Source organism: Psammomys obesus, unplaced genomic scaffold, assembly GCF_907164565.1.
Source record: "Psammomys obesus unplaced genomic scaffold, mPsaObe1.curated_primary_1811, whole genome shotgun sequence".
In the NCBI taxonomy this organism is placed as follows: domain Eukaryota; kingdom Metazoa; phylum Chordata; class Mammalia; order Rodentia; family Muridae; genus Psammomys; species Psammomys obesus.
The window spans coordinates 10,895-37,179 of NW_026596466.1; the positions used below are offsets into that span (position 1 = coordinate 10,895).

Below are 26,285 nucleotides of genomic sequence, written 5' to 3' on the forward strand. Positions count from 1 at the left end.
AATGCACAGGTCTGGTGCAAGGGAGCAACAGCATCTGTGAGTGTGAGTGAAATGCTCCTGTCATGTTTTTCCCCCACCACAATGCCTGGTTTGTTTAGTCTTTCTGCCCCCTATTCTCTGGTGTTCCCCTGGGCCTTGGGGGATGGAGGTGATATACATGCCCCATTTGAGTACTCTGTAGTCACTCTCTGAATGTTGACCAGCTGTGAGTCTCCAAATTAACCAATCCAGTGCAAATAAAGTCTTCTTTAATAAGACTCCAGAGCTGAATTAATGCATCGGAATAATGCTATGCATTTAGAACAATAGTTCTCAACTTGTGGGTCACAGCCCCTTTGGATTTGAAACCACGATTTGCTCAGAGTTGTTAGTGTGGACCTTTGAGGCTGTTTAGGTGTTTGCTCAGAAGCCTGAAACAGGTATTGAACAACAGGGTCTTATTCTGGCATTTTCTCTGTCACAGGTTAGACATATGTGAGTTCACCACCGATCGTTGTGAAGACCTGGCCCTGGCTCTCACCACCTGCAGAATATTGAATAGCCTAAATCTGGACTGGATAACCTTGGACCCTGCTGGGATGGTGGTGCTGGTGTGACACTTTGAATCACAAAGACTGTAACCTGAAGATGCTTAGGTGAGTACACACTGTCTCCCAAGGTCAGAAATGTCTTCAAAGCGAGCTCCTTTGTGGCAGTTTGTTCAACCTCAGCTCCAGTGACACAGGGCTGGGCAGTTCTGTTGAGAGGGACTACCACTACAGGACACTGAGAACCATCCTTGATTTCTGTACATTCATGAGTTCCACCCTCTGCTGGTGATTACTCCAACTATCATCAGACATTTTTTTTAAACTTGGCTTATTTTTAAAAGCTGATATTGAGCTCAAAAGAATAATGAGATCACAAAATATGTAGGAAATGAGTGGACTTGGAAGTATAGCAAGCAAAAAGAAACCACGTTTTCTCCATGGACCCTAGTCTAAAATGTACACACACACACACACACACACACACACACACACACACACACACACAGTATATGTGGATATCTAATATATTTAGAAAAAAACAAGAAGGGATAATAAAAAAGATTAATGCTTATAAATACTAGTTCACATATAAAGCATACTTTGTATAAGTCATTTCGTGGTCCCTGAAAGTATAACACATTTTCAGTGCCCAATTTTCAAAACTGTTTCAGTTATATATATGAATGCTTTACCACACCTCCACCCTATTGACTTGGATCCTATGCTGGGGCCATACAGAGTATAGTACTATGCAAGCAAAGCTAAGATGTAGAGAAGGGCTAGGGTGTGAGTTCAGATTGTCAATCATAGTGAGAATGCTACAGTTGGGGCGGTTGGAGCCTTGCTTCATTCACCAAGTGTGAGTGTGTGCTTGCTTTACATTGTCACCAAGCCCACAGCTGTATCTTGAATCACTACTGAGCACACTGCAGGAGCTGGTCTCCGACTATCTTTTGACTACTGTAAAGACCAGGTACACATGAGGTGCATATTCATGCGTGCAGGCAAAATACTCAAGTTCATTCAAAATAAATAGCTCAAAACAAACACAACAGGTAAGAAGATCACATACCTGCAATCTAATGACCCAGGGGGCTCAAGTGCTGTTAGGGTCATGAACACATGCCATCCTGAGAAATAGAATATACTCTCTGCCAAATTTCAAAATCCAAGATGTGGATGAAGATAAGCACAAAATCATTTGTTTGACATGTACAAAAACCTACATTCCAGTCCCATCAGCCAATAATATAAAAACATCTAATGCCAGCATGCTAGAGCCACAGTTAGGTAGAGCTCCTAAGTTTGATGCCTGTCTGGTCTACATACCTACTTTCAAGACAGCCAGGGCTGCACAGAGAAACTTTGTCTTTAAAATCAAAAACAACAAAGTTAAAAGTATAAAACACCAAGCTGGCAAAATAGCTTAGCACTGAATAGCAACTGCTTCTACTGTATCTTGGGTGATTTAGAGATCAAGTCTATAATGGTGAAGCTATGACAGCATGAGGAGGAAGCTAACTGTTCAGTTTCAATCACAACACAGTAGACACAAAGAACAGGAAGTAGGTTGATTCTGTCAGTCCCATTCACTCAGTCCCATTCCCAATAAGTTATCTAGAAAGGTTCCTACTACAAAACTTTCCATAAGCACCCCCAAAGAAAGACACAAACTAGAGACAAGTGTTCAAAACATCATCCTATCTGGGAGCTTTTTGATTCAATCAAATACATTCTGACATTGATCACTACAGGCTCAGGGTCATCCCATGAGAAACCCACATTTAGTCCAACTTCAATGATCCTAATAGTCTGCAACAGCCTGTACACTGTCCAAATGCCCAAAGTCTCTTCTGACACTCAAGAGACTCTTGACTGCCGTATTTTGTAAAATCAGAAAACAAGTGCTATCGTTCCAACATACAATGGCACAGAATACCCCTTCCCATTCCAATACAGAGGAATGTGTACATAGTGAGGGAAGATTGGACCCAGGCAGGAAACCCAAAGGGCAAACACCAAATCCTGTAGCTCTGTCTCAGATACATGGTGCTTCAGTTTCGAAGGGTTATGAGTGCCCTATCCCTGCAACTATCATACATCCCTCACTCCTTATCTGTATCTCTCCATGGCAGATTTCTCATAGCTTAGGTATCTCAACATCTTGTGGTCTCAAAATGCAATTCAGGCTCCATCCTCACAGCTTCATGGAATGAACTCTCAGAGGTTCCTCATTGGGGCTCTGACTCTGATAAACATAGATGGCTGGAACAGTCCTGAACTGAAGCCATAGAGGAAGAGTCCATGACCTTGAATTTTGCATCTTTCTTGTTTCCAGAACCAGCACAACATGGGTGATCCTGCCAAGTTTGGCTTCTGAATTGGAATGGACCCTTCCATGCTTGAACCACAGTTGTAGCAGATTTTGTATGGAGTTTCTTCCTGGTACTAGAAATCACTTTGCCTACTTCTATTAATTGCAGACTTAGCAGGAGGAGTGTGATCCTTAGGGCACCTTTTGATGCTTCCAATCCAGAGCAAGGGCCTTCTCTTTAATGGTAATAATCTTGGACTTTGTAGACCAGGCTGGCCTCAAACTCACAGAAATCTACCTGCCTCTGCTTCCCTGAGTGCTGGGATTAAAGCTGTGTGCAACCACCCCCAGCTCCACATAGTACTTTTTAGGCAATAAACAAAAAGTCTTTCACAGTTTAATAACAAAAACAATTTTTTGTTTTTGTTTTTTTGAGACATGGTTTCTCTATGTTGTCCTGGCTGTACTGGAACTTGCTTTGTAGACCAGGCTGGCTTCAAACTCACAGAGATATGCCTGCCTCTGCTTTCTTGAGTGAACCACCCACACTTGACTTCAAAAACCTAAATAAATATAGAAGTAAATAAATGATCCCTGGGAACCTGATTCCTCAGTATTAAGACATTGGTGTGGGACTAGGTGGGATGCCTCCAGACCTTCCCCACTCTGTGTTACCTGAGAACTAACACTCTTGGTTGCTCCTAGAGCTGCAGCTTCCTCCCCGACTATCTATGCCACAGACCATCTCCATCTGCCCTTCCTTTCCTGCATCATCTCTGTGTCCCAGCCCCCACTTGGACAGACGACCTCTGTTTAACCAACCACATGCCATGTCTGCCAGAAGACCAGGTAGGTTGTCCACATATCTACCATACTATCTGTTACCCCAGAACCAATTTTCACAGTTGCCCGTAGCCCTGACTAGGACAGCAGAGGCAGCTTCACTTTTCTGTCTGTGCCTCCTGTGGATTGCTAAGATCATCTCTTCCTGGCCTCCTCTTCCCCCAGCCTCCAACAATAGTAAGCATTCCACCTTGAACATACCCACCAAACAGGTCAGCTAAAGAGGCAACACTCAGCCAACACAATCTCTGAAAACCCAGGGAGCAAACAGAAACCCAGGCAAGATAAATCCGGAAACCAGCACATAGACCAATAATCACATCAAACCCAGATGTGTAGACACCAGCATAGGAATATAATAAATTACAGCCGGAGAAATAGATCACCAACAGAGCCAAGTTACCCTCTCACAGCTGGCTGACTCTTAATTTGACTGGTCCCAAGTGAAGTTTATGGTTAGGGCTGAGCTTGGGGAATTTTCTGGGAAAAACAAGGCCACAGAGTATGCTGAACATAAACATAATTTTTTGTCAACCTGTCCTTGTACAGAAATTCTTTTTACGTCAGTGATGAGCTGAGGTGATATGGCTGGTGGGCCTGAAATGAAAACTATAGCTTATCATGCAAGGGGCATAGCAAAGTATGAATTATGATACCATTGAATCACAGAATACAAGGATGCAACTAGAGTATAGCTAGGTATAAGGTCAGCTTGGCCCTCTGGCAGGGAATGTTAGTGTCAGCTATGACTCACTGTCTCTAGGAAACAGAGTAAAAAAGTTTCTACAGCTATGTTAATAGAGGTGCCATAACACACAGCTCATGCTGGCAAAGATGTGGAGAAAGGGGAACATTCCTCCATGCCTAGTGGGAGTGCAAATAATACAGCCACTATGAAAATCAATATGGTGGTTCCTCAGACACCTGGGAATCAGTCTACATCAAGACCCAGCTATATTACTCAGCATTCAAAAGATGCTCCAGCCTACCACAAGGACATTTGTTCAACAATGTTCATAGCAGATTTATTCATTAGAGTCAGAAACTGTAAACCAACCTAGATGTCCCTCAGCAGAAGAATGGATGAAGAAAATATGGTACATTTACACAATGGAGTATTATTCAGCTGTTAAAGAAGATGACATCATGAATTTACAAGAACCACAAAAAAGAAAAATCATTCTACATGAGGTAACCAAGACCCAGAAACACAAATATGGCATGCATTTATTTATAAATGGACATTAGGGATTGGGAGGGGAGGGGGGAGGGAACCATGGGGGGATACAAAGTGAATAAAGTGTAATTAATAAAGAAAAAAATAGGATGGTTAAGAGGGAAATGTCTATGGTGTGCAAACTTGGTAACCTGACTTTCAAAATCATATCAGATAGCCAAAGTGGACACCACACAGCTGTCTCCCAGTCTTTCCATATATGTCATGTCCTAACTTCGTAACCTGACCTTCATAATCATATAAAGATAGCCAAACTAGATACCACACAATTGTCTCCCATTCTTCACAAGTGTCATGGCCGAAAAGCATATAAGCATATTAGATTATCTATCTATCTATCTATCTATCTATCTATCTATCTATCTATCTATCTAAAATATTTGGGATAAATCTCATTGCTGTAACATTACCTATCATCACTAAATTATTCCCTTAATAGTACTTCAAAATGAAGTGTCAAATGTTAACTGAGGGAACATGAAGAAGCATGAAACAGCAAATAATATATACATGTACATAGCAAACAAGCTACGTTGTGAGATATACAGTTGACTGATGAATGTCCTATTTCGTTACATCTCTACCAGATAAATGGAAATGGTGCCTTGGATACACATACATTTATATTCTCTTCTATTTAGCATTTCAATATTTTCATTGTTAAAATCTGCCAATACTGGGTGTACATCTTCTACCCTTGGGCTTGTACTCATGAGACGGACACATGAGAACAAAGAATTAAAAATGTTGTCTTGACTAATGCCTGACATTCAACTCAGGTGGGCAACATCTGAAGTGATTTTGTGAAAATGTGTAAAACAAAACAAGGAACAACCATCCCCACCATTCCCAGGCACCCGTACTTGTAAAGTCTGATCACATAGTGACTAACATTTACATAAACAATGGATCACTTAGGTTACAGGCATCCCACTCTATACACTCTATACACTGCAGCAGAAAAATATCTATCTCCAAGTAAAATCACAAAAGACAATGAAATCTAAAAGGGTTACCATGTTTAAATTCATTAAGCTTTTTTGATACGAGTTTCCAAGCACAAACAAAATAAAGATGGACATCATAATGTTTGAATAGATGATTGACACTTGTTGCTTTTTTTCTCCACAATGATCTTGTGTATCTGAGTATGTGTTGGCTAAAGATTTTAGAAAATCCTTCATAGACATAGGTCTCCTTCAATATGAGTTTTTCAGATGCTCAAAGACCACTGTGATGTGCAAACCCTTTAACAGATTCTTTACACACCAAAGGTCTTACTCTTGTATAAAGATACCATTAAGTATCATTTCCAAACTAGATAAATTTATGGGTTTCTCTGAAGAAAGATTTTCTCATGAGTTTTAAGACTACCACTCCATGAAAAGACATTATCACATTGCTTATGCAAAGGATTTATCTACAGGATGTGTTCTTTTATGTATTCGAAGATAAATTTGGTATGCAAATGTTAGGAGAAAGCAAAAGAAACATGTCCTAACTACTACCTTTTTGTTACTTTCTCCATTGAGTCATAAGGTAAAACTGAGTTGAAGCTCCTAGGCCTTAGGGGTGCTGGAGGCTTTCCACTAACTGACCAGCTTCCTTTATTCATGTTTTGTCCCCTAAAACATCATGCCTGTTGGAATTCACAAAAGAAAAAGTGGTTATGGGGGGTTAGGCTGCAAAACCTACATTCTGTACTAGTTGGCGTAGATCAACTACAAAAAAAAAAGCCCCATTCCGTAAATCCTAATTGGTGGAAGAGGCAGCTGTAACGTGCCACAGGTGTCTATAAGTATGTTTTGTGGCCCTGAATGACCACTAGCAGCTTGATTACAATGAATTGTCATTTACATTGACCTGGTGTTAGCTGTATTCGATCTCAGGAGCGATCACACACAAAGGCTTTACCACATTGTTTACATTCATCAAATTTCTCTCCACTGTTAATACTTGCAAATGATGAAGACTGCAGAAACGTGCAAAGGCATCACTATCCTAAATATATTCATAAGGTTTCTCTCCAGTATGAATTTCTTCATGATGATGAGAAAAGGCTTCACCATATTAAAAACATTTCTATACTTTCTCTTCATGACTCCAAAGATGACTGTGACATACAAAGACTTTACCACATTAGTTACATTCAAAGGGCTTCTCTCCAGTATTTATTCATTTATGTTGATGGAGATAACTCTTTTGTACAAAGGCTTTACCACACTGGTTGCATTCATAGGGTTTCTCTCCCGTATGTGTTCTTTTATGTCTTTGGAGAGTACTGGAGTGTGAAAAGGCTTTCCCACATTGGTTACAGTCATAGGGTTTCACACCAGTATGTACTCTTTTATGTCTTTGGAGATTACCATGACAGGAGAAGGCTTTACCACATTGGTTACAATCATAGGGTTTCTCTCCAGTATGTATTCTTTTATGTCTTCGGAGATTGCTGTGACGTGCAAAAGCTTTACCACAATGATTACAGTCATAGGGCTTCTCTCCAGTATGTGTTCTTTTATGTATTTGGAGACTGCTATGACATGCAAAACCTTTACCACATTGATTACATTCATAGGATTTCTCTCTGCTATGTGTTTTCTTATGTATTTGCAGAATAATGTGCTGTGAAAAGACTTTACCACACTGTTTACAATCATAAGATTTCTTTCTAGTATGTATTCTTTTATGTTTTAGGAGAGAGTAGTTCTGGGCAAACCCTTTACCACACTGGTTACATTCATAGGGTTTCTCTCCAGTATGTGTTCTTTTATGTCTACGCAGATTACTATGACATGAAAAGGCTTTACCACATTGATTACATTCACAGGGTTTCTCTCCTGTATGTTTTCTTTTATGTATTCGTAGACTGCTGGGACGTGCAAAAGCTTTACCACATTGATTGCATTCATAGGGTTTCTCTCCAGTATGCGTTCTTTTATGTATTAGGAGATAACCATTACACACAAAGGCTTTATCGCACTGGTTACATTCATAGAGTTTCTCTCCAGCAGTTTTTCTTTTCTGTTTTCTGTGATAACTGTGTTGTGAAGAGACCTTATCACTTTGATTACATTTGCAGGGTTTCTCTCCAGTACATGTTCTCTTTTGAACACAGAGACTACTGTGCCATGCAAAGTCTTTATCACATTGGTTATACTCATGGGGTTTTTCTCCAGTACATGTTCTTTTCTGTATTTGGAGAGTACTGTGATGTGCATAGGCTTCACCATATTGAATACTTTCATATGGTTTCTCTCCAGTATGACTTCTTTCATGCCTGCAGAAATAATTAGTATATGTGAGAGCTTTCCAACACTCATTGAACTTATGAATCCTTTATCTGTATAAATTAATTGTATAATTTGGTCTAATATGACAGAGAAATCAGATCTTAATGTTTTATCTCTTTCTTTATGTTCAGGGTGTTCTCCAAAATTATTGGTTCATGTTTTGGAAGATATCAGAGAATTTATTACATGGCTCATAGTTATACCATCCTTTCTTTCTACATTAGCATTTGCACATATTTTACAAAAATTGAAAGAACCCAAGCTTTCCATCCTGATTGTATGCATGAATTTTCCTATACTCTGTGTTACAACACATTTGCAAAGAGAAGGACAAAGAAAAGGTTTTCCATATTCCTAGTACTTATAGCGATTTTCTGAAGTATAACTTTTTGAAGGTTCCCAATAAGATTGGAAAACTGATTAAATATAAACTTGTATCACATTCAAAAATTCTACTCAAAAAGAGAACTACAACATATTTTATAATTGTTCTGAGAGAGAGTGTGTGTAGTTTCTTTGAATATTGCATGGCTCACATGACTTGTATCGATTGTGACATAGGTTATACCTATGAAAAGAGGAATAAGAAATGAAAGGGTTCTGTATTGCATTCACACAGTCTGAATCTTTGTACCTCAGAAACATATGGCATTAGGATTGAGGTTCTCTACAACAACATTCTTGACTCTGATAAACTGTCTTTCTAAATAAACGTAGCAACATTCGTGCAAGTATATGAGTTAAGACAGCTTTACTTTGGACTATTTCCCTATTAGAAGGTTTACACATATATTTAGTACCTATTCTATACCTCTTGTAATATGTAAGTGTATGACATAAACAGGTTGGCAGGTCTACAACCTAATTCTAATGGAACTGCAATTCAAATGGTGATATCTATTATGGCATTGCTTCCTTGTGCTCTTTCTTAGAGGAATGCCTTGCAAACACAAATCAGATACCGGATATTGAAGAATATGGTTATGTGGGAATTTAGTAATCACTGACACTTAGAGCAGTGTTTTACACTGTTGCTTATCTTTCAAACATCCAGGGCACAATAAAATTTCTTCAGAGGCATAGCCATATCACTTTGCACATGAAAATTACCTTCCATGTCTTCTAGAATGTTGATGATGCTCTTCAATAGTTTCCTCTTCCCAATTATAGCCTAAAACATAGTAGCACATTTACACTACGCACAATTAAGAACAAGAAAATCATGAAATTTGCAGGAAAAACTTGGGAACTAGAAAAGATCATGTTGTGTGAGGTACCCCAGAAGCAAAAAGACACACATGGCATATACTCACTCATAAGTGGATATTAGACATATAATGTAGGATAATCATGCTAAAATATGTACACATAAAGAAGCTAAGGAAGAAGAAGGACCCTGGGTAAGATGCTCAATGCACAATCAGAAAGGCTATAGACATGGCATAGACATGGGAAGATGGAGAAAACAAGAAAGAGGACAGAAGCCTACCACAGAGGGCCTCTACCCATCACCATATTGAAGCAGATGCTGAGACTCATAGCCAACGTTTGGGAGGAGTACAGGAACCTTAGAAAGAAGGAGGAGATTGAAAAATCTAAATGGGACAGGAGCTCGACAAGGACAGCAAAAAAACCAAATAATCTGGGCAAAGGGTTCTTTTGTAAGACTGATACTTCAACAAAGGACCATTCATGGAGATAAACTGGAACCCATGCACAGATGTAGCCCATGACAGCTCAGTCCATTGGGTTTCCTAGTAAGGGGACCAGAGGCTGTCTCTGAAATGAACTCAGTGGCTGAATCTTTGATCACCTCCCCCTGAGGTGAGGACAGCCTTAGCAGGCCATAGAGGAAGACAATGTAGCCAGTCCTGATGTGACCTGATAGGCTAGGGTCACATTGACAGGGTAAAAGTCCTCCATATTAGTGATCTGGGGATTGGGCATGGAAGAAGAAGAGGGAAGAATGGTGGAATTGGGATGGGACAAGGGAGAGGCCTACAGCAGGAACAAAAGTAAATAAATTTTAATAAATTAAAAAATAAACTTAAAAAATTCACATAGAAAAAAACAATAAAGAAAATACATGATAAATCATTGGAAATTTGGCAAAATTTAAGTTGCTATTTTTAGGGAACCTTACAATCATGCTTGATTTATACATATAATTCTTCCTCATTCTCAGTAAAAAATACAGAAGAGTATCAATAACAGCAACAACTAAAAACAATTGTTCCCTTATTTTAACGACTGAAAGTTAATTCATTGTCTTACCAATAGCAGTGAGGTGCTTGTAGGTCTCCAGCATCACATCTTCATACAGACTCTTCTGGGAAGGATCCAGCAAAGCCCATTCTTCCCGAGTGAAGATGACATTCACATCATCATAGGTCACTGAATCCTAAAATATGCCATATATGTAAAACCTTGATATCGACAACACTGTAAGTGTATACTTCAATGACGTAAAATTTTGCAGCTTTCTCTATGTATTTCCTCACAAAGAAGTTCTAATGTATCACCACGCCGTTTTAGAAAACCCAATAATGAGGTTCACCTCTGTCATTTCTGCACTCTTTGAATAGAATATAGCTTTGCAAGAGAAATGCCAATTAACATATATAATGTGTATGTGTGTGTGTTTATAATGAGAGAGAAACACAGATAAGGAAGTAGATCAACAGTAGTGAGCACACATCAGAAAAATTACTAACTATAAAAATGATGGGAAAGATGGGTATATTTGCTCTTGCATTTAATCCCAGAACTCAGGACGCATAGACTGGTGCATCTCATTGAGGTAGATGTCAGCCTGGTCTATGAAAAACTTTCCAAACAACAAGAGGTCCAAATTAAGGCCATGACTTCCCTGCAAAATAAATCAAACAAAAAAGATAGAACTCACAGAACTTTATTGAAGTGTCTACAAAGAATTACACATTCACTGAATTTCTGTATTCATCTTCCAGAAACCTGAAGTGCCACAGTTTAAACTGTAACATTAACATGATCTTACTCAAAGGGAATGCATGTTTAAACAGTTACAAAAGAAGAGATGAAAATATTAGCAAACAAATATTTCTTTCTTTTTCGTTTGGAAAAAGGTTCTATAGATGTCTGTTAGGTCAAGTTGATTCATGACCTCGGTCAGAGTCATTGTTTCTTTGTTAATTTCTTTTTTGTTGACCTGTCCTTTGCTGAGAGTGGGGTGCTAAAGTCTCCTACTATTAATGTGTGGGGATCTATGTGTGGTTTCAGTTTTATTAATGGTTTTTTACAAATGTGGTTGCTCTTGTATTTGGGGCATTGATGTTCAGAATTGTGATGTTTTCTTGGTGGAATTTTCCTTTGATGAGTATGAAATGACCTTCCCCATTTCTTTTGATTAATTTTAGTTGAAAATCAATTTTATTATATATTAGAACGGCTGTTCCTGCTTGCTTCTTGGGTCCATTTGCTTGGAAAACTGCCTTCCAGCCCTCTACTCTCAGGTAATGTTTATCTTTGTGACTCAGGTGCATTTTTTCTATGCAACAGGTTGTTAGATCTTGTTTACGGATCCATTGTGTAATCTGTGTCTTTTTATTGGAGTGTTGAGGCCATTAATGTTGAGGGAGACAAGTGACCAGTAGCTGTTAGATCCTTTGGTATTGATGTTGACTGTGGTAGTAATGTGTTTGTGTGCTTGGCTACTTTTAGTAAATACAATAACGCACAACAGATCCTAAATCAAACTGACCTAATAGATGGCTACAGAACTTTTCACCCAAACTCAAAAGAGTATAACATCTTCTCAGCACTTCATGGAATACCTTGTATGCTATCTGACCACCACGGACTAAAGCTGGACCACAACAACAGAAGTAGCAAAATGCCTAACCACACATGGAAATCGAACAACTCACCACTCAATGACAGCTGGGTCAGGGGAGAAAGAAAGAAAGAAATCAGAGACTTCCTAGAATTCCATGAAAATGGCACAACATACCCAAACTTATATGACAAAATGAAAGCAGGGCTAAGAGGAAAATTCATAGCACTAAGTGCTTTCAAGAAGAAATCTGAAACCTCTCATACAAGCAACATAAAGGCTCACCTGAAAGCCCTTGAAAAAAAAGGAGAAACAACGAAGAGGAGTGGATGATTGTAAATAATCAAACTCAGAGCTGAAATAAATAAATTAGAAACAAATAAAACAATTCAAAGAAATGAATGAAACCAACAGCTGTTCTTAGAGAAAATCAACATGATAGATAAACCCTTAGCAAAGAAAATAAAAGGCAGAGCAACACCATCCAAATCAATACAATCAGAAATGATAAGGGGGACATAATAACAGACACTGAGGAATTCCAATCATTTATGTCTTACTTCAAAAGACTATATGCCGCAAATTCTGAAAATCTAAATGAAATGGACAATTTTCTTGATCAATTCCACTTACCTAAGCTGAATGAAGACCAGGTAAATCAATTAAATAATACTATATCCCCTAAAGAAATAGAAGTAGTCATCAAAAGCCTCCCATCCCAAAAAAAGCCTAGGGCCAGATGGTTTCACGCAGTATTCTACCAGACCTTCAAAGAAGAGTTAACACAAATACTCTTCAAACTAGTCAACAAAGTAGAAATAGTAGGACCATTACCAAAGTCATTTTATGAAGCTACAGTCACCTTGGTACCTAAAGCTCACAAAGACCCAAAAAAGAAAGAGAATTTCAGGCCAATCTCTCTTGTGAACACTGATGCGAAAATACTCAATAAAATACTTGCAAACCCAACACTAGAACATATCAAAGATATCACCCACTAGGACCAAGGAGGCTTCATCCCAGGCATGCAGGGGTAGTTCAGTATATGGAAATCCATCTATGTAATCCACCAAATAAAAAAAGTGAAAGAAAAAGACCTCATGATAATCTCCTTAGATGCTGAAAGAGCATTTGATAAAATCCAACATTCATTTATGTTTAAAGTCCTAGAGAGATCAGGGATACAAGGCACATACCTAAGCATAATAAAGGCAATATACAGCAAGGTTATACCGAACATCAAACTAAATGGAGAGGAACTTAAAGCAATCCCACTGAAATCAGGGACAAGGAAAGGCTGCCCACTCTCTCCATATCTCTTTAAAATAGTGCTTGAAGTCCTTGCTAGAGCAATAAGACAATTAAAGGAGATCATAGTGACACAAACTGGAAAGAAAAAAGTCAAGTATCACTATTTGCAGATGATATGATACTATACATAAGTGACCCCAAAAATTCTACCAGGGAACTCCTACAGCTGATAAACACCTATAGCCATATGGCTAGATACAAAATCAACTCAAAAAAAAAAAAATCAGTAACCATCCTGTATACAAATGACAAAAAAAGCTGAGAAAGAAATTAGGGAAACAACACACTTCACAATAGCCACAAAGGACATAAAGTACCTTGGTGTAACTCTTAGCAAAGAAGTCAAAGACTTGTTTGAAAAAACACTTTCAGTCTCTGAAGAAAGAAATAGAAGAAGATATCAGAAGATGGAAAGATCTCCCATGCTCACAGCTTGGCAGGATTAACATAGAAAAAATGGCCATCTTGCCAAAACTTAACCCAATTACCATCAAATTAATAACACAGTTCTTTACAGACCTTGAAAGAAAAATTCTCAACTTCATAAGAAATAAGAAAAAAACCAGAATCACTAAAACAATCCTCGACGTTAAAAATCTTCTGGAAGTATCTCCATCCCTGATCTCAAGCTGTACTACATAGCAAGAGTAATAAAAACTGTATGGTATTAGCATAGAAACAGAATGGTGGGTCAATGGAATCAAATAAAGGACCCAGAAATAAACCCACACACTTATGGACACCTGATATTTGACAAAGATGCCAAAACCATACAATGGAAAAAAAAATAGCATCTTCAACAAATGGTGCTAGTTTAATTCAATGCCTACATGTAGAAAAATGCAAATAGATCTATATTTACCACCATGCACAAAACTAAACTTCAAGTGGATCAAAGACCTCAACATAAAAACAGACACACTAGAGCTGCAGCCGACACTTTCTTTTCCAAGCAGCGGCCGAGATGGCTGAAGTGGAGAAGAAGAAGCGGATCTTCCGCAAGTTCACTTACCGTGCCGTGGACCTGGATCAGCTTCTGGACATGTCCTATGAACAGCTGATGCAGCTGTACAGCGCCCGCCAGAGGCGGCGCCTGAGCTGGGGCCTGCAGCAGAAGCAGCACTCCCTCCTCAAGCGCTTAAGGAAGGCCAAGAAGGAGGCTCCGCCCATGGAGAAGCCCGAGGTGGTGAAGACGCACCTGAGGGACATGATCATCCTGCCCAAGATGGTGGGCAGCATGGTGGGCGTGTACAATGGCAAGACCTTCAAACAGGTGGAGATCAAGCTGGAGATGATCGGCCACTACCTGGGTGAGTTCTCCATCACCTACAAGCTGGTGAAGCACGGCCGACCTGGCATCGGCACCACCCACTCCTCCCGGTTCATCCCCCTCAAGTAGCCGGGGCCAATAAAGACTCATGTTTAGTAAAAAAAAAAAAAAGACACACTAAACCTCTGAGAAGAAAAAGTGGGGAAGAGCCTTGAACTCATTGGCACAGGAGACAACGTCCTGAACAGAACACCAACAGCACAGGCTCTAATAGCAACAATCAATAAATGGGACCTCATGAAACTGAAAAGCTTCTGTAAAGCAAAGGACACTGTCATCAGAGCAAAATGACATTCTACAGATTGGGAAAGGATCTTCACCAACCCTATATCTGACAGAGGCCTAATGTCCAGATTATATAAAGAATTCAAGAAGCTAAAAAGCAACAAATCAATTAATCTAATTAAAAAATGGGGTACAGAGGTAAACAGAGAATTCTCAATAGAGGAATTTCAAATGACAGAGAAACACTTAAAGAAATGCTCAACATCCTTAGTGATCAGGGAAATGCAAATCAAAATGACCCTGAGATTTTACCTTACACCCATCAGAATGGAACAACTCAAGAGACAACGCATGCTGGAGAGGATGCGGAGAAAGAGGAACCCTTCTCCATTGCTGGTGGGAATGTAAACTTGTACCACCACTTTGAAAATCAATCTGGTGGTTTCTCAGTTAGGAATAGAATATGACAGTTCCAGAGATCCTTGTTGGCATAATGTTCTTTTGGAACGTATACAATTTATCCTTATTCATTCAAATGCTGATTTCCCTACCCCACTATCTGGTTTCAATCCAGTCATTGCATTGTGATGTTTATTCTAAGCATCACTTCTCTCAAGTTTATGTAAAACTGGCATTATTTGATCTCTATATTATTAATTAAACAACCAGCTTCAATGCTGTGCAATGGAGAGGATAGGGTGGTTCAGAGAGGGGAGGAGAAAGGGGTAAGTTGGAGAGGAGTGAGGTCAGATAGACAGGTCTTGGAACCTGGGGAGAGATGGACAGGACCTAAGATGACTAAAAGCAAGTATAATGGGTTAAATCTGAATGGAAGGAAACTATTTGGGCCTAGAGTTTTAGGATGGAATAACTATTGCCCAGCATTATGCACTAGGTTAAGTAAATAAATCCTAGTCTCTGTGTGGTGATTTGGGTATATAGCTAGATTAGAATTAACAACTGCTTAACTAAAAGATAAAACAATAATAAATACTAATAACCCATAACTGCTCCTAAATCAAATAGACCTACTATATGTCTATAGGACTTTATACCCAAACTCAAAAGTATATACCTTCTTTTCAGCATGTCATGGAACATTCTCAAAAACTGACCATATAGTCAGGCACAAAGCAAGCCTCAACAGATACAAGAAGATAAAAATAATCCCTATCAGACCACCACGGCCTGAAACTAGACCTCAACAACAACAGAAATAACAAAAAGCCTACATACACATAGAAACTAAACAACTCTCTACTTAACGACAGCTTGGTCAGGGAAGAAATGAAAAAAGAAATTAGAGACTTCCTAAAATTCAATGAAAATGAAGACATAATTTACCCAAACTTATGGGACACAATGAAAGCAGTGCTAAGAAGAAAGTTCATAACACTCAGTGCCTCCAGAAAGAAGTTTAAGGCTTCTCATACAAGCAACTTAATGGCACACCTAAAAGCCCTAGAAAAAAAATTAGCATAAACACTCAAGACTAGTGGATGATTAGAAATAATCAAACTCAAGCTGAAATCAATGAATTAGAAACAAAGAAAACAATTCAAAGAATCAATGAAACCAAGAGTAAAATAAAAAAGATTATGAAACCCTTAGCCAAAGTAAATAAAAGGCAGAGAGAAACTATCCAAATCAGCAAAATAAGAAATGAAAAGGGGGACATAACGACAGACACTGAGTAAATCCAAACAATCATTAGATCACACTACAAAAGCCAATGCATGACAAAATTTGAAAAGCTAAATGAAATGGACAATTTTCTTGATAGATTTCATTTACCAAAATTAAATCAAGATCAGGTAAAGAGATTAAATAGATAATAGCATTAGTAATAGCAATAGTAATAGTAATAAAAACTGCATGGCTTTGGCATAAAAACAGAATGCTGGAACAATGGAGTCAGACAGATAACCCAAAAATAAACCCATAGATCTACAGATATTTGATTTTTGACAAAGATGCCAAAACCATACAATGGAAAAAAAAAATCACAGCATCTTCAACAAATGGTGCTAGTTTAATTCAATGTTTACATGTAGAAAAATGCAAATAGATCTATATTTACCACCATCCAGAAAACTACACTTCAAGTGGGATCAAAGACCTCAACATAAAAACAGACGCACTAAACCTCTGAGAAGAAAAAGTGGGGAAGAGCCTTGAACTCATTGGCACAGGAGACAACTTCCTGAACAGAACACCAACAGCACAAGCTCTAAGAGCAACAATAAATAAATGGGATCTCATGAAAGTGAAAAGCTTCTGTAAAGCAAAGGACATTGTCATCAGAACAAAACGACAGCCTACAGATTGGGAAAAGATCTTCACCAACCCTAAATCTGACAGAGGGCTGATATCCAGAATAGATGAAGAACTCAAGAAGTTAAACCGCATCAAAACAAGTAATCCAATTAAAAAATGGGGTACAGAGGTAAACAGAGAATTCTCAATAGAGGAATTTCAAATGACAGAGAAACACTTAAAGAAATGCTCAACATCCTTAGTGATCAGGGAAATGCAAATCAAAATGACCCTGAGATTTCACCTTACACCCATCAGAATGGTTAAAATCAACACAACACATGCTAGAGAGGACATGAAGAAACTGGATCCCTCCTCCATTGCTGGTGAGCATGTAAACTTGTACAACCAGTTTGGAAATTAATCTGGCACTTTCTCAGACCATTAGGAATAGTGCTTCCTCAAGATCCAGCTATAGATTTCTTAAGCATATATCCAAAACATGCTCAATTATACAACAAGGACATTTGCTCAACCATGTTCATAGCAGCTTCATTCATAATAGCCAGAATCTGAAAACAACTCAGATCCCTCAACTGAGGAATAGATACAGAATCTGTGGTACATTAACACAATGGAATATTACTCAACAATTAAAAACAAGAAAATCATGAAATTTTCAGGCAAATGGTGGGAACTAGAAAAGATCACCCTGAGTGAGGTATTCCAGAACCAGAAAGACACACATGGTATACACTCACTTATAACTGGATATTAGACATATAATAAAGGATAAACACACTAAAATCTGTACAGCTTACAAAGCTAAGCAAGAAATAGGATCCTGGGTAAGATGATCAGTCCTCACTCAGAACAGCAAACTGGAAGGGCATCACAAGAGGGAGAAAACAGGAAACAGGACAGAAGCCTACCACAGAGGGCCTCTGAAAGACTCTACCCAGCAGGTTATCACAGGAGATACTGAGGCTCATAGCCAAACTTTGGGCACAGTGCAAGGAATCCTAGGAAAGAAGTGGGAGATAGAAAGACCTGGAGGGGACAGGAGCTCCACAATGAGAGCACCAGAACCAAAAAAATCTGGGCACAGGGGTCTTTTCTGAGACTAATACTGCAACCAAGGACCATTCATGGATATAACCTAGAACCCCTACTCAGATGTTGCCCAGGGCAGCTCAAAATCCAAGTAAGATCCTTAGTAAGGGGGACAGGGTCTCTGACATAAACTCAGGAGCTGGCTCTTTGATCTCTTCTCCCTGAGGGGGAGCAGCCTTACCAGGCCACAGAGAAAGACAATGTAGCCATTCCTGATAATACCTGATAGGCTAGGGTCAAATGGAAGGGGAGGAGGACCTCCCCTGTCACTGCACTTGGAGATGGGTATGGGAGATGAGAGAGGGCAGGTGGGGTTGGGAGGGGATGAGGAAGGGGACTACAGCTGGGATACAAAGCGAATAAACCCTAATTAATATAAATTCATTATAATCAAAAGACAATTCCTAATAATTCATAACATGACAGCCAATTCCAAAGCTATATACCACATGAGAAAACTCAAAATTCTCAATAGATGTATGAAAAAAGAGTACACGTTGGCACAATGTAACTTCTGTCTTGACCACAAATTTACAACAATCAAGTGTGTACAGTATTTGAGAAAGAATGAGAGGATGGGCAGAAAAAGCCAAAGACATAAGCCTAAGTATACATTCAAGTTTTAATCAAATTACATTAAAAAAAAACTCCACCACGAAAAATGTTTGTATTTAGAAATTAAATAAACACAAACTTCATGACTCCAACAAAATTAACTCAAAGTGAAAGCTAAAATGCTACATTTCTGACACTGAAGCTACTACTGACCTCTTTTCCAAACAGAGAGGCCCCATTCTCGAGAGAATTGTTGTGGAGGTGAATGGAAAAGAAACAAAAGAAAGGAAGAAAGAAGGAAAGGAAGAAAGAGGAAAGGGAGGTAAGAAGGAACAAAGGAAAGAAAGAAAAAAGGAAAGAAAGAAGGCAAGGAAAGGAAGAAAAGAGTGAAAGAAAGGAAGGAAGAAGAAAGGAAGAAAAAGAGAGGCAGAAGAAAGAAAAGAAGGAAGAAAGGAAAGAGAAAGGAAGAAACTTTGTTAAGAAAGAAAGAAAGTTTTATTACAGATGAAAGAGAAAGCATAGCCTGACACAGGGACATCTGGAGAGTCCATAATGGACATGATCCCGAGCTGTGTGAAGACAGGGAGGAGGGGAGAGCCAGACCAAGAGACCAGGAGGGTAAATGATAGATGAAAAAGACCAGGTAACCAAAATGGTTGGGTTACATAAGGAAGGGCAGCTGGAAGGAGGGTAGTCCAATACCTGGACTAGAGGACAGTGTATGCCAACCATTACCCTGCAACAGGTGGGGACTGAGGGATGCTGAGAGAACCCGACAGGCAGGTATGCTTTGATTTGTTTAACAGGCACACTGGCCGTTTTCCCCAGGATCTGAGCCTTAATAGTAGGGGAAAACAAGAAGGTTGAAATTATTTAATTATAATCTCAAACATTTTTTTCTTTTAGAGTTGAAGCAGGCCTTATGCTTCAATTTGCTTCAGGAAATAAACATACGTCCTAGAGCAAACCAACTATTACTTTTCTCTCTTATTGTGAATTTTTAGTTTGTCCATATATTCTGTGTTGGATAAACTAGTGTAATGACAGAAATTTGGGTTCTGGAAATAAGTTCGGTTCCTCATCCAGATTCTTGATTGCCTTGGTCTATGACCCACCGACCCATTCCCCCATCCCCCCAAAATGGACAGTCTGAACTTTTACCCATCATCTAAAATTGACCACCTGACTCCTCATTGCTTGTATCAAATGCCATCAAAGGAAGAAAGCTCTCACCTTCCTTCCTCACCCTCTTTTTCTGTGTTGTGACTACAGCAGTTTCAAAGCTGGTCAGTGAACTCAGTTCTTATACAGGTCTCTCATATTTGTAAACCCCCTTCCCCCATAAACAGAAAGGTTGGAGGACGCTCATTCACTGTTGTCTTTTCTTTCTCACTAACTTGTAAAGGCCCAGAGTGAAAGGAGTTACACAGCTGTCTTCTAGGCACTAGGAAGCATAGGCAGGATTAGATGTACAAAGCAACTCTTAACCACACAGCATGAAGAAAGTCTGAGCTACAGGAGACATTGTTCTAAACACAAACAAATATGAAAGCCCCTGAGAAAAAAGAATAAAATTCTTAATGACTGGGAAAACATGGGAAAAGAGACAAATAAGAAATTAGAGCAGTGATGCATAAAGGAAACATCTGATAAGTAGTATCAACAATGACATTTTTAAAAAGATAAACGTAAACTGGACACAGTGGAGCACACATGTAATCCCAGCACTCTCAGGAAGGCTGAGGCAGGTGGATCAGTGTGACTTTTTGGCCAGCCTGGTCTACAAAGCAGACCATTACCAGCTCTCCCAAACAGCATCCCTTACTTCAGAAAAAGAGCTCTATTTCTTTCCCAATACATAGGGGCCTTAGGGGCAGCTCCCAAGGCCGAGGCCCCAGGCCACTGCTAGCTTTGCCAAGAGTGTTCCTGGGTTTGAGAAGGACCTATGTCATTCTCCATGCATGAGGGCCTCATAGAAAGCCTTCCTCCATCAGGCCAGCCACTCAACACAACAGTGTTTTTCCTTTTCAAAGAGTTGTCACCTGGGAAGTCTTGCCTGTGTGGCAAAGCTCTGCTTTTCTCAGGAAGAAAAGTGGACCTTTATGTCACACCAGGCCTTAGTGTTGCTTGTGACCCTGTAATGCCCCCCTGAGCAGCTTGTCAGAAGCTGGGTTTGTTGTTGTTTGTTTGTTTGGTTTGTTTGTTTGTTGATGTGAGGATGGACCTAGCAGCTGGTTATACATAAGAGGTGTCTCCTTTGTCATATTTTAGAGCCAAATTTCTGGACACTTCTGGTGAACAAGCATCCTAATCCCTAAGAGGCCTGGTTAGCATAGGAGTTCTCTGTGAGGATATTTCAGAGACGTCCTCCCTCAGCTAAATTCTACTTTGTTTTCTCTTACTATGTTCTAAGCATTGGCAAATCCTTTCCATCATCAATTCTAATCTTCTACATCACAGTTAACAGTGGAGTTGTTCTGCCCAGTTCGCGAACCCCAAAAGACCAGGAATAAATAGACTCCGCTGTAAATACATGAGGTTCTTTTTATTATAAAGCATTAAAAGCTGCAACATGGACTCACACCCACCACCGCCAAAACGGTGAGAGTCGACAGCCTCATGCTCAGGTTAGTAGGGTGATTTAAAGATTCTGGTCCCTCCCAGCATGTCCAAGGCAGGGGCAATTCCTGCCTGGCAAGCATCTATTGGTCAAAATGCTACATTTTGAATTGATTGGCTATAGGAAGGTCCCCAGACCATTAATGACCTGGTGACCTCCCTAGGGGGATGGGCCAGTTTCCTAGCAACTATATCTCTACTGAGTGGGGAAAGAATGCAGTACAGCAGGTTCTTCCCCTCAGGGTATTACTGGAACTCTCCACCCACCTAGTTCAGCCTTAAATATTAATAATAGCTACTGATTTTTAATCTTTTGGTCTCTCAGAGTCCTACTCTACACTTAAGATGCCTTTCACAGCCTGCACAAAATGAACTCCAAATAGATCTGACCCCTAAATGGTACTTGGTAAGGGCCGAACTTGTAAAGGACACAAGAGAAATTAAGGTTCCCGGAGTTTGGCATCCTGCCTAGGATGTTTCTACACACAGGCCTTGCTCCAAACGCCTTGCCCAGATGCAGCCCCCATAGCGAAGTTGTTCAGAGGCCACCACGGGGTCCAGACAGTGACTAGAACCACAGGGGACCTCACATGTGGCCGCCTCTGGCCGCCGCTCACCTTCCAGCCCCAGAGAGGAGCCACTACACCAGCTCCCGCTGTGCAGCCGCCCGCTCTTCCCCGCTGTGGGCAATGACGCTGCACTCACCATGTCCCGACTTCGGAGCTTGTCTGAGTCCACTCAAAGCACCCAGCAGCAGCACTCAGAGTACATCACAGGGATAGATTCAAGCCTGCTCAGCTACACAGCGGAAGCTGCAGCTGGCCACCCGGAAAACCCTCCTGTTTTAATTAGCAGGTCAGACTAAAGGCCCTGATTGGCCAGTGAGTTTTGAGTGACATGAGCACCCTCCCTTAGAGTTGGATTGTACTGGAGGGACACAGCTTAGTGTTTCCTGGCTCTAAATTCCAGTCTAGGGCCAGAGTTTTTCCATATCTGCAGAGATTTGCCTTTCAATAGCACTTGTGCCTTGTCCTACAGTAGCCCACTCGCCTGCCTTCCCGCCCAGCCCGGGAAGCACCCAGCACTGCAGCTCCCGCTGCTCAGCCGCCTGCTCCTTCCTGCTCCGGGCCCTGAGCTAACCACGGCATGAAGTTTGCCTGAGCTCCCACCGCAGCACCCAGCAGCAGTCCTCCAGTCTCTTAGCCATCTCCCTCTCCCCACAGCCCCACCCCCCGAAAAGGACCCACCACAACAGTTCCCGCAGCAGAACCTCCTGCTCCTCCTCTTTGCTGTTCACCTTGTCCCTAGTTTGGAGCTGCCCTAAGCTTCCCCCTGGAAGCACCCAGGAAAAACTTCTTCTTCCTCTTGGAATCAACGTGGATAACTTGCATCGTCCATTTCTCACCTTGCTGTGAAGTTATCAGTCTGTCTCACAAAGTAGAAGGATGCCCAGAATATTAACAGTTAAAGAATAAATTTTGGAAACAAGAATTTGTTTTGTGGCTTCATGTAAACTGTAGCTAATTCTCACCTAGTAAATATGACATTGCCAGGATTGTGCAACAGGGTTACACAGCAGGTTCACAGATGACACCAAAGGACTGGTTCCACATGGGAGGTTTATTAAGAGAAGAGGAAGGGGTCACAGAGGCCGTTTCCAGGCAGGGCAGGTGAAAGAGAGAGAGAAGAGGGGTTTCAGGTTCTCTTATAAGGCGACCCAGAGCATGTGCAGGTGGTTTCAGGTGGTCCCCAGGTGGTGCATAGGTGGCCTCACAGATGCCTGATAACCAGCTCTTCGTTTCCCTTGGGGCTGGCTGTAGAGATGCCTGCTTATGGATTCCAACGTCCCTCTCTTTTTGTTTTATTAAAAAGTGAGGAGCTAGGAAGGGGTAATGGTATGGAGGGCATAGAGATGACCTTTGCTGTTCAAGCTACTTCCTACTGATTAGTGACATTGTCATTCTCAGTGTATAGCTGGTCCCCACCATCAGGGTCGATTGGAAGGTCACTATCATCTGGTTCTGTGGGCAGAGGTTGAAAACCCAGTAAGAGAAACTGATTAATGGTTTGGTTAGAGAAATTTTGCATTTGTTGTTGGAGGAATGTAGAGAGGAAGTTAATTAAACAGGGTGAGTCAACTGTCCTTGGTGGCATTTTGGACATGGCCCCTGTGGCTTACAGGGGTTAGGACAAAACCAGGCCCTGTGACCTTGTTGACCATATTTGAAACAAGGACCCTGTGGACCTCATGCCTTATGATGCAAGAGATTCTGGGTGGTGGCTAAGGCTTCTCCCATGGCCTTGGCCAACATTTGGTATTTTTGCTAGCGGGCTTTTTCATCTCTCCCATATACACTTTAAAGGTCAGCACAAAGACTTCTGCCTGTGAGTCAGAGGTCATTCTCCAAGCTTTTAAGCTTAGCCCTGATATTGGGGTAACTATGGGAGAAAAAAATAGGTCATTAGAAGTTGCCTACCCTCTGTACTTTCCATGTCTAGATTAGTATGTTGTAAGAAGGCCTTTGTAAGGCACTCTAGGAATTGAGACGGGTTTTCCTTCCAGCCCTGAACAACCTCCTGGAGATTTTCATAATTAACTGGCTTAAGGGCAGCCTTGCAGAGACCAGCCAGGAGGCAGCTTGTGAACTGATCTCTGGTTAAAATGCCTTCCGGAGTATCATAACTCCATTGTGGATCCTGGTCAGGCACCACCTCAGCTGCCACCAGGTGTGCTGCATTTGTTTGGTGAACCTCATCTGCATGCGTTCTAGCCTCTTCCCAAACTCACCTGCACTCCTCAGGTAATAGGTTATTGGTAAGAATCATATGTCTACCGTGGAAGGTGAGACTATAAGGTTGAGTGAGGTATTGAAATTCTTTAATGAAAGTGGAAGGATTAGAGGTATAGGATCCTAGTCTCTTTTCTACTTGAGAAAGTGCAGTTAATGAGAAGGGAACATGCACCCTAACCAAGCCATCTACACGGCCACCCCCCACAAAGGAAGAATTGAGGTTGGTTTAGGCTAAGTAGAAGGAGGCTTTGCTATAGAGTGACAATGGGAAGCAGGGGAGCTAATAGCTATAGGTGGGGTGAAAGTCGGTGCCAAAGTAGAACAACTAGGATAGCCTGTTGCTGGGGATGGGGGTGAGGGTTTTGAAGAAGCCAAAGAGGAAGAGGAGGAAGTACAGGAGGAGGGGAAAGGCGCCAGAGGTTGGGAAGAAGCTGGGAATATTAGCCCTTCCTCAGATACAAATGAAGATCTTTTCGCAATCTATAGACCACCATTTCTTTCTACCGATAGCATCATTTGCTTTTCAAAAGCTTTTCAGTTTCAAGAAGTCCCATTCATTAATTGTAGATCTTAGAGCCTGAGCTGTTGCTGTGCTGTTCATTAATTTGTATCCTGTACCAATGAGTTCAAGGTTCTTTCCCACTTTTTCTTCTAACAGATTTAGTGTTTCTGGTTTTATGTTGAGGTCTTTGATCCCCTTGGACTTTGGGTTTTTTGTTTTTGTTTTTGTTTTGAAATTTTTTTTAATATTTTATTTATTTATAAAGTATTCTGTCTGCATATGTGTTTGCAGACCAGAAGAGGGCACCAGATCAGATCTCATTATAGATGGTTGTGAGCCACCATGTGGTTGGTCAGAATTGAACTCAGGACCTTTGGCCATACAGCCAGTGCTCTTAACCTCTGAGCCATCTCTCCAACCCCTGGACTTTAGTTTTGTGCAGAGTGATGAATATGGATCTATTTGAATTTTTCTGCATGGAGACATCCAGTTAGACCAGCACCATTTGTTGAAGATGCTGTATTTTTCCATTGTATGGGTTTGGCTTCTTTGTCAAAATTCAAGTATACATAGGTGTGTGGGTTTATGTCTGGGTCTTCAATTCCATTAATTCAATTCTGTTTCTATGCCTGTAGCATGCAGGTTTTTTTGTTATTACTATGGTTTTGTAGTACAATTTGAGCTCAGAGATGGAGATACCTCCAGATGATCTCTTGTTGTACAGGTTTGTTTTAGCAATTTTGGGTGTTTTGGTTTTCCTTATGAAAATGAGAATTGTTCTTTCAAGTTCTGTAAAGAATTGTGTTGGTATTTTGATGGGACTTTCACTGAATCTGCACATTGCTTTTGGCAGAATGGCCATTTTCACTATGTTAATCCCACTGATCCATGAGCTGGGAGATCTTCCCATCTTCTGATATCTTCTTCAATTTCTTTTTTCAGACACATGAGGATTTTTTTTCAAACAAGTCTTTCATTTGCTTGGTTAGAGTCACACTATGGTACTTTATATTAATAGTGGTTGTAGTGAAGGATGTAGTTTTCCTAATTTCTTTCTCAGCTCTTTTGTCTTTCATACACAGGAGGGCTACTGATTTTTTTTTTTTAGTTAATTTTGTACCCAGCCACATTGCTGAAGGTGTTTATCAGTTGAAGGAGTTCTCTGGTTGAATTTGGGGGGTCATTCATGTATATTATCATATCATCTGCAAATAGTGATACTTTGACTTCTTCCTTTCCAGTTTGTATCCCCTTGATCTCCTTTAGTTGTCTTATTGCTCTAGCTAGGACTTCAAGTACTATGTTGAAGAGATATGGAGAGTGGACAGCTTTGGCTTTTCCCTGATTTCAGTGGGATTGATTTAAGTTTCTCTCCATTTAGTTTCATGTTGGCTATAGGATTGGTGTATATTGTTTTATATATACACACACACACATACATATATATATATAACCTGTCCATTGGTGAGAGTGGGATGTCGTAGTCTCTCACTATTAATGTGTTGGGATCAAGGTGTGATTTAAGCTTTAATAATGATATATTTATGAATGCAGGTG

General features: G+C 40.3%; 2 protein-coding genes across 2 annotated transcripts in view; one reads left to right on the forward strand and one right to left on the reverse strand.

Annotated features, from left to right (window-relative positions):
* Window positions 1-7,063: 7,063 nt before the first annotated feature.
* Window positions 7,064-26,285, reverse strand: part of LOC129670185 (zinc finger protein 431-like) — a 35,847-nt gene continuing 16,625 nt past the window's right edge. The window contains 1 exon segment of the mRNA XM_055598655.1: window positions 7,064-7,863. Coding sequence (XP_055454630.1) covers window positions 7,064-7,863 — 800 coding nt within the window.
* LOC129670184 (40S ribosomal protein S15-like) lies at window positions 14,301-14,769 on the forward strand. Its single transcript, XM_055598653.1, has one exon. It carries the CDS (start codon window positions 14,301-14,303, stop codon window positions 14,733-14,735), a length of 435 nt encoding a protein of 144 aa, XP_055454628.1. The 3' UTR covers window positions 14,736-14,769.

What these genes read in the sequence shown, in the direction of transcription:
- LOC129670184 (XM_055598653.1), top strand. Translation starts at nt 14,301, where the DNA reads ATGGCTGAAGTGGAGAAGAAGAAGCGGATCTTCCGCAAGTTCACTTAC.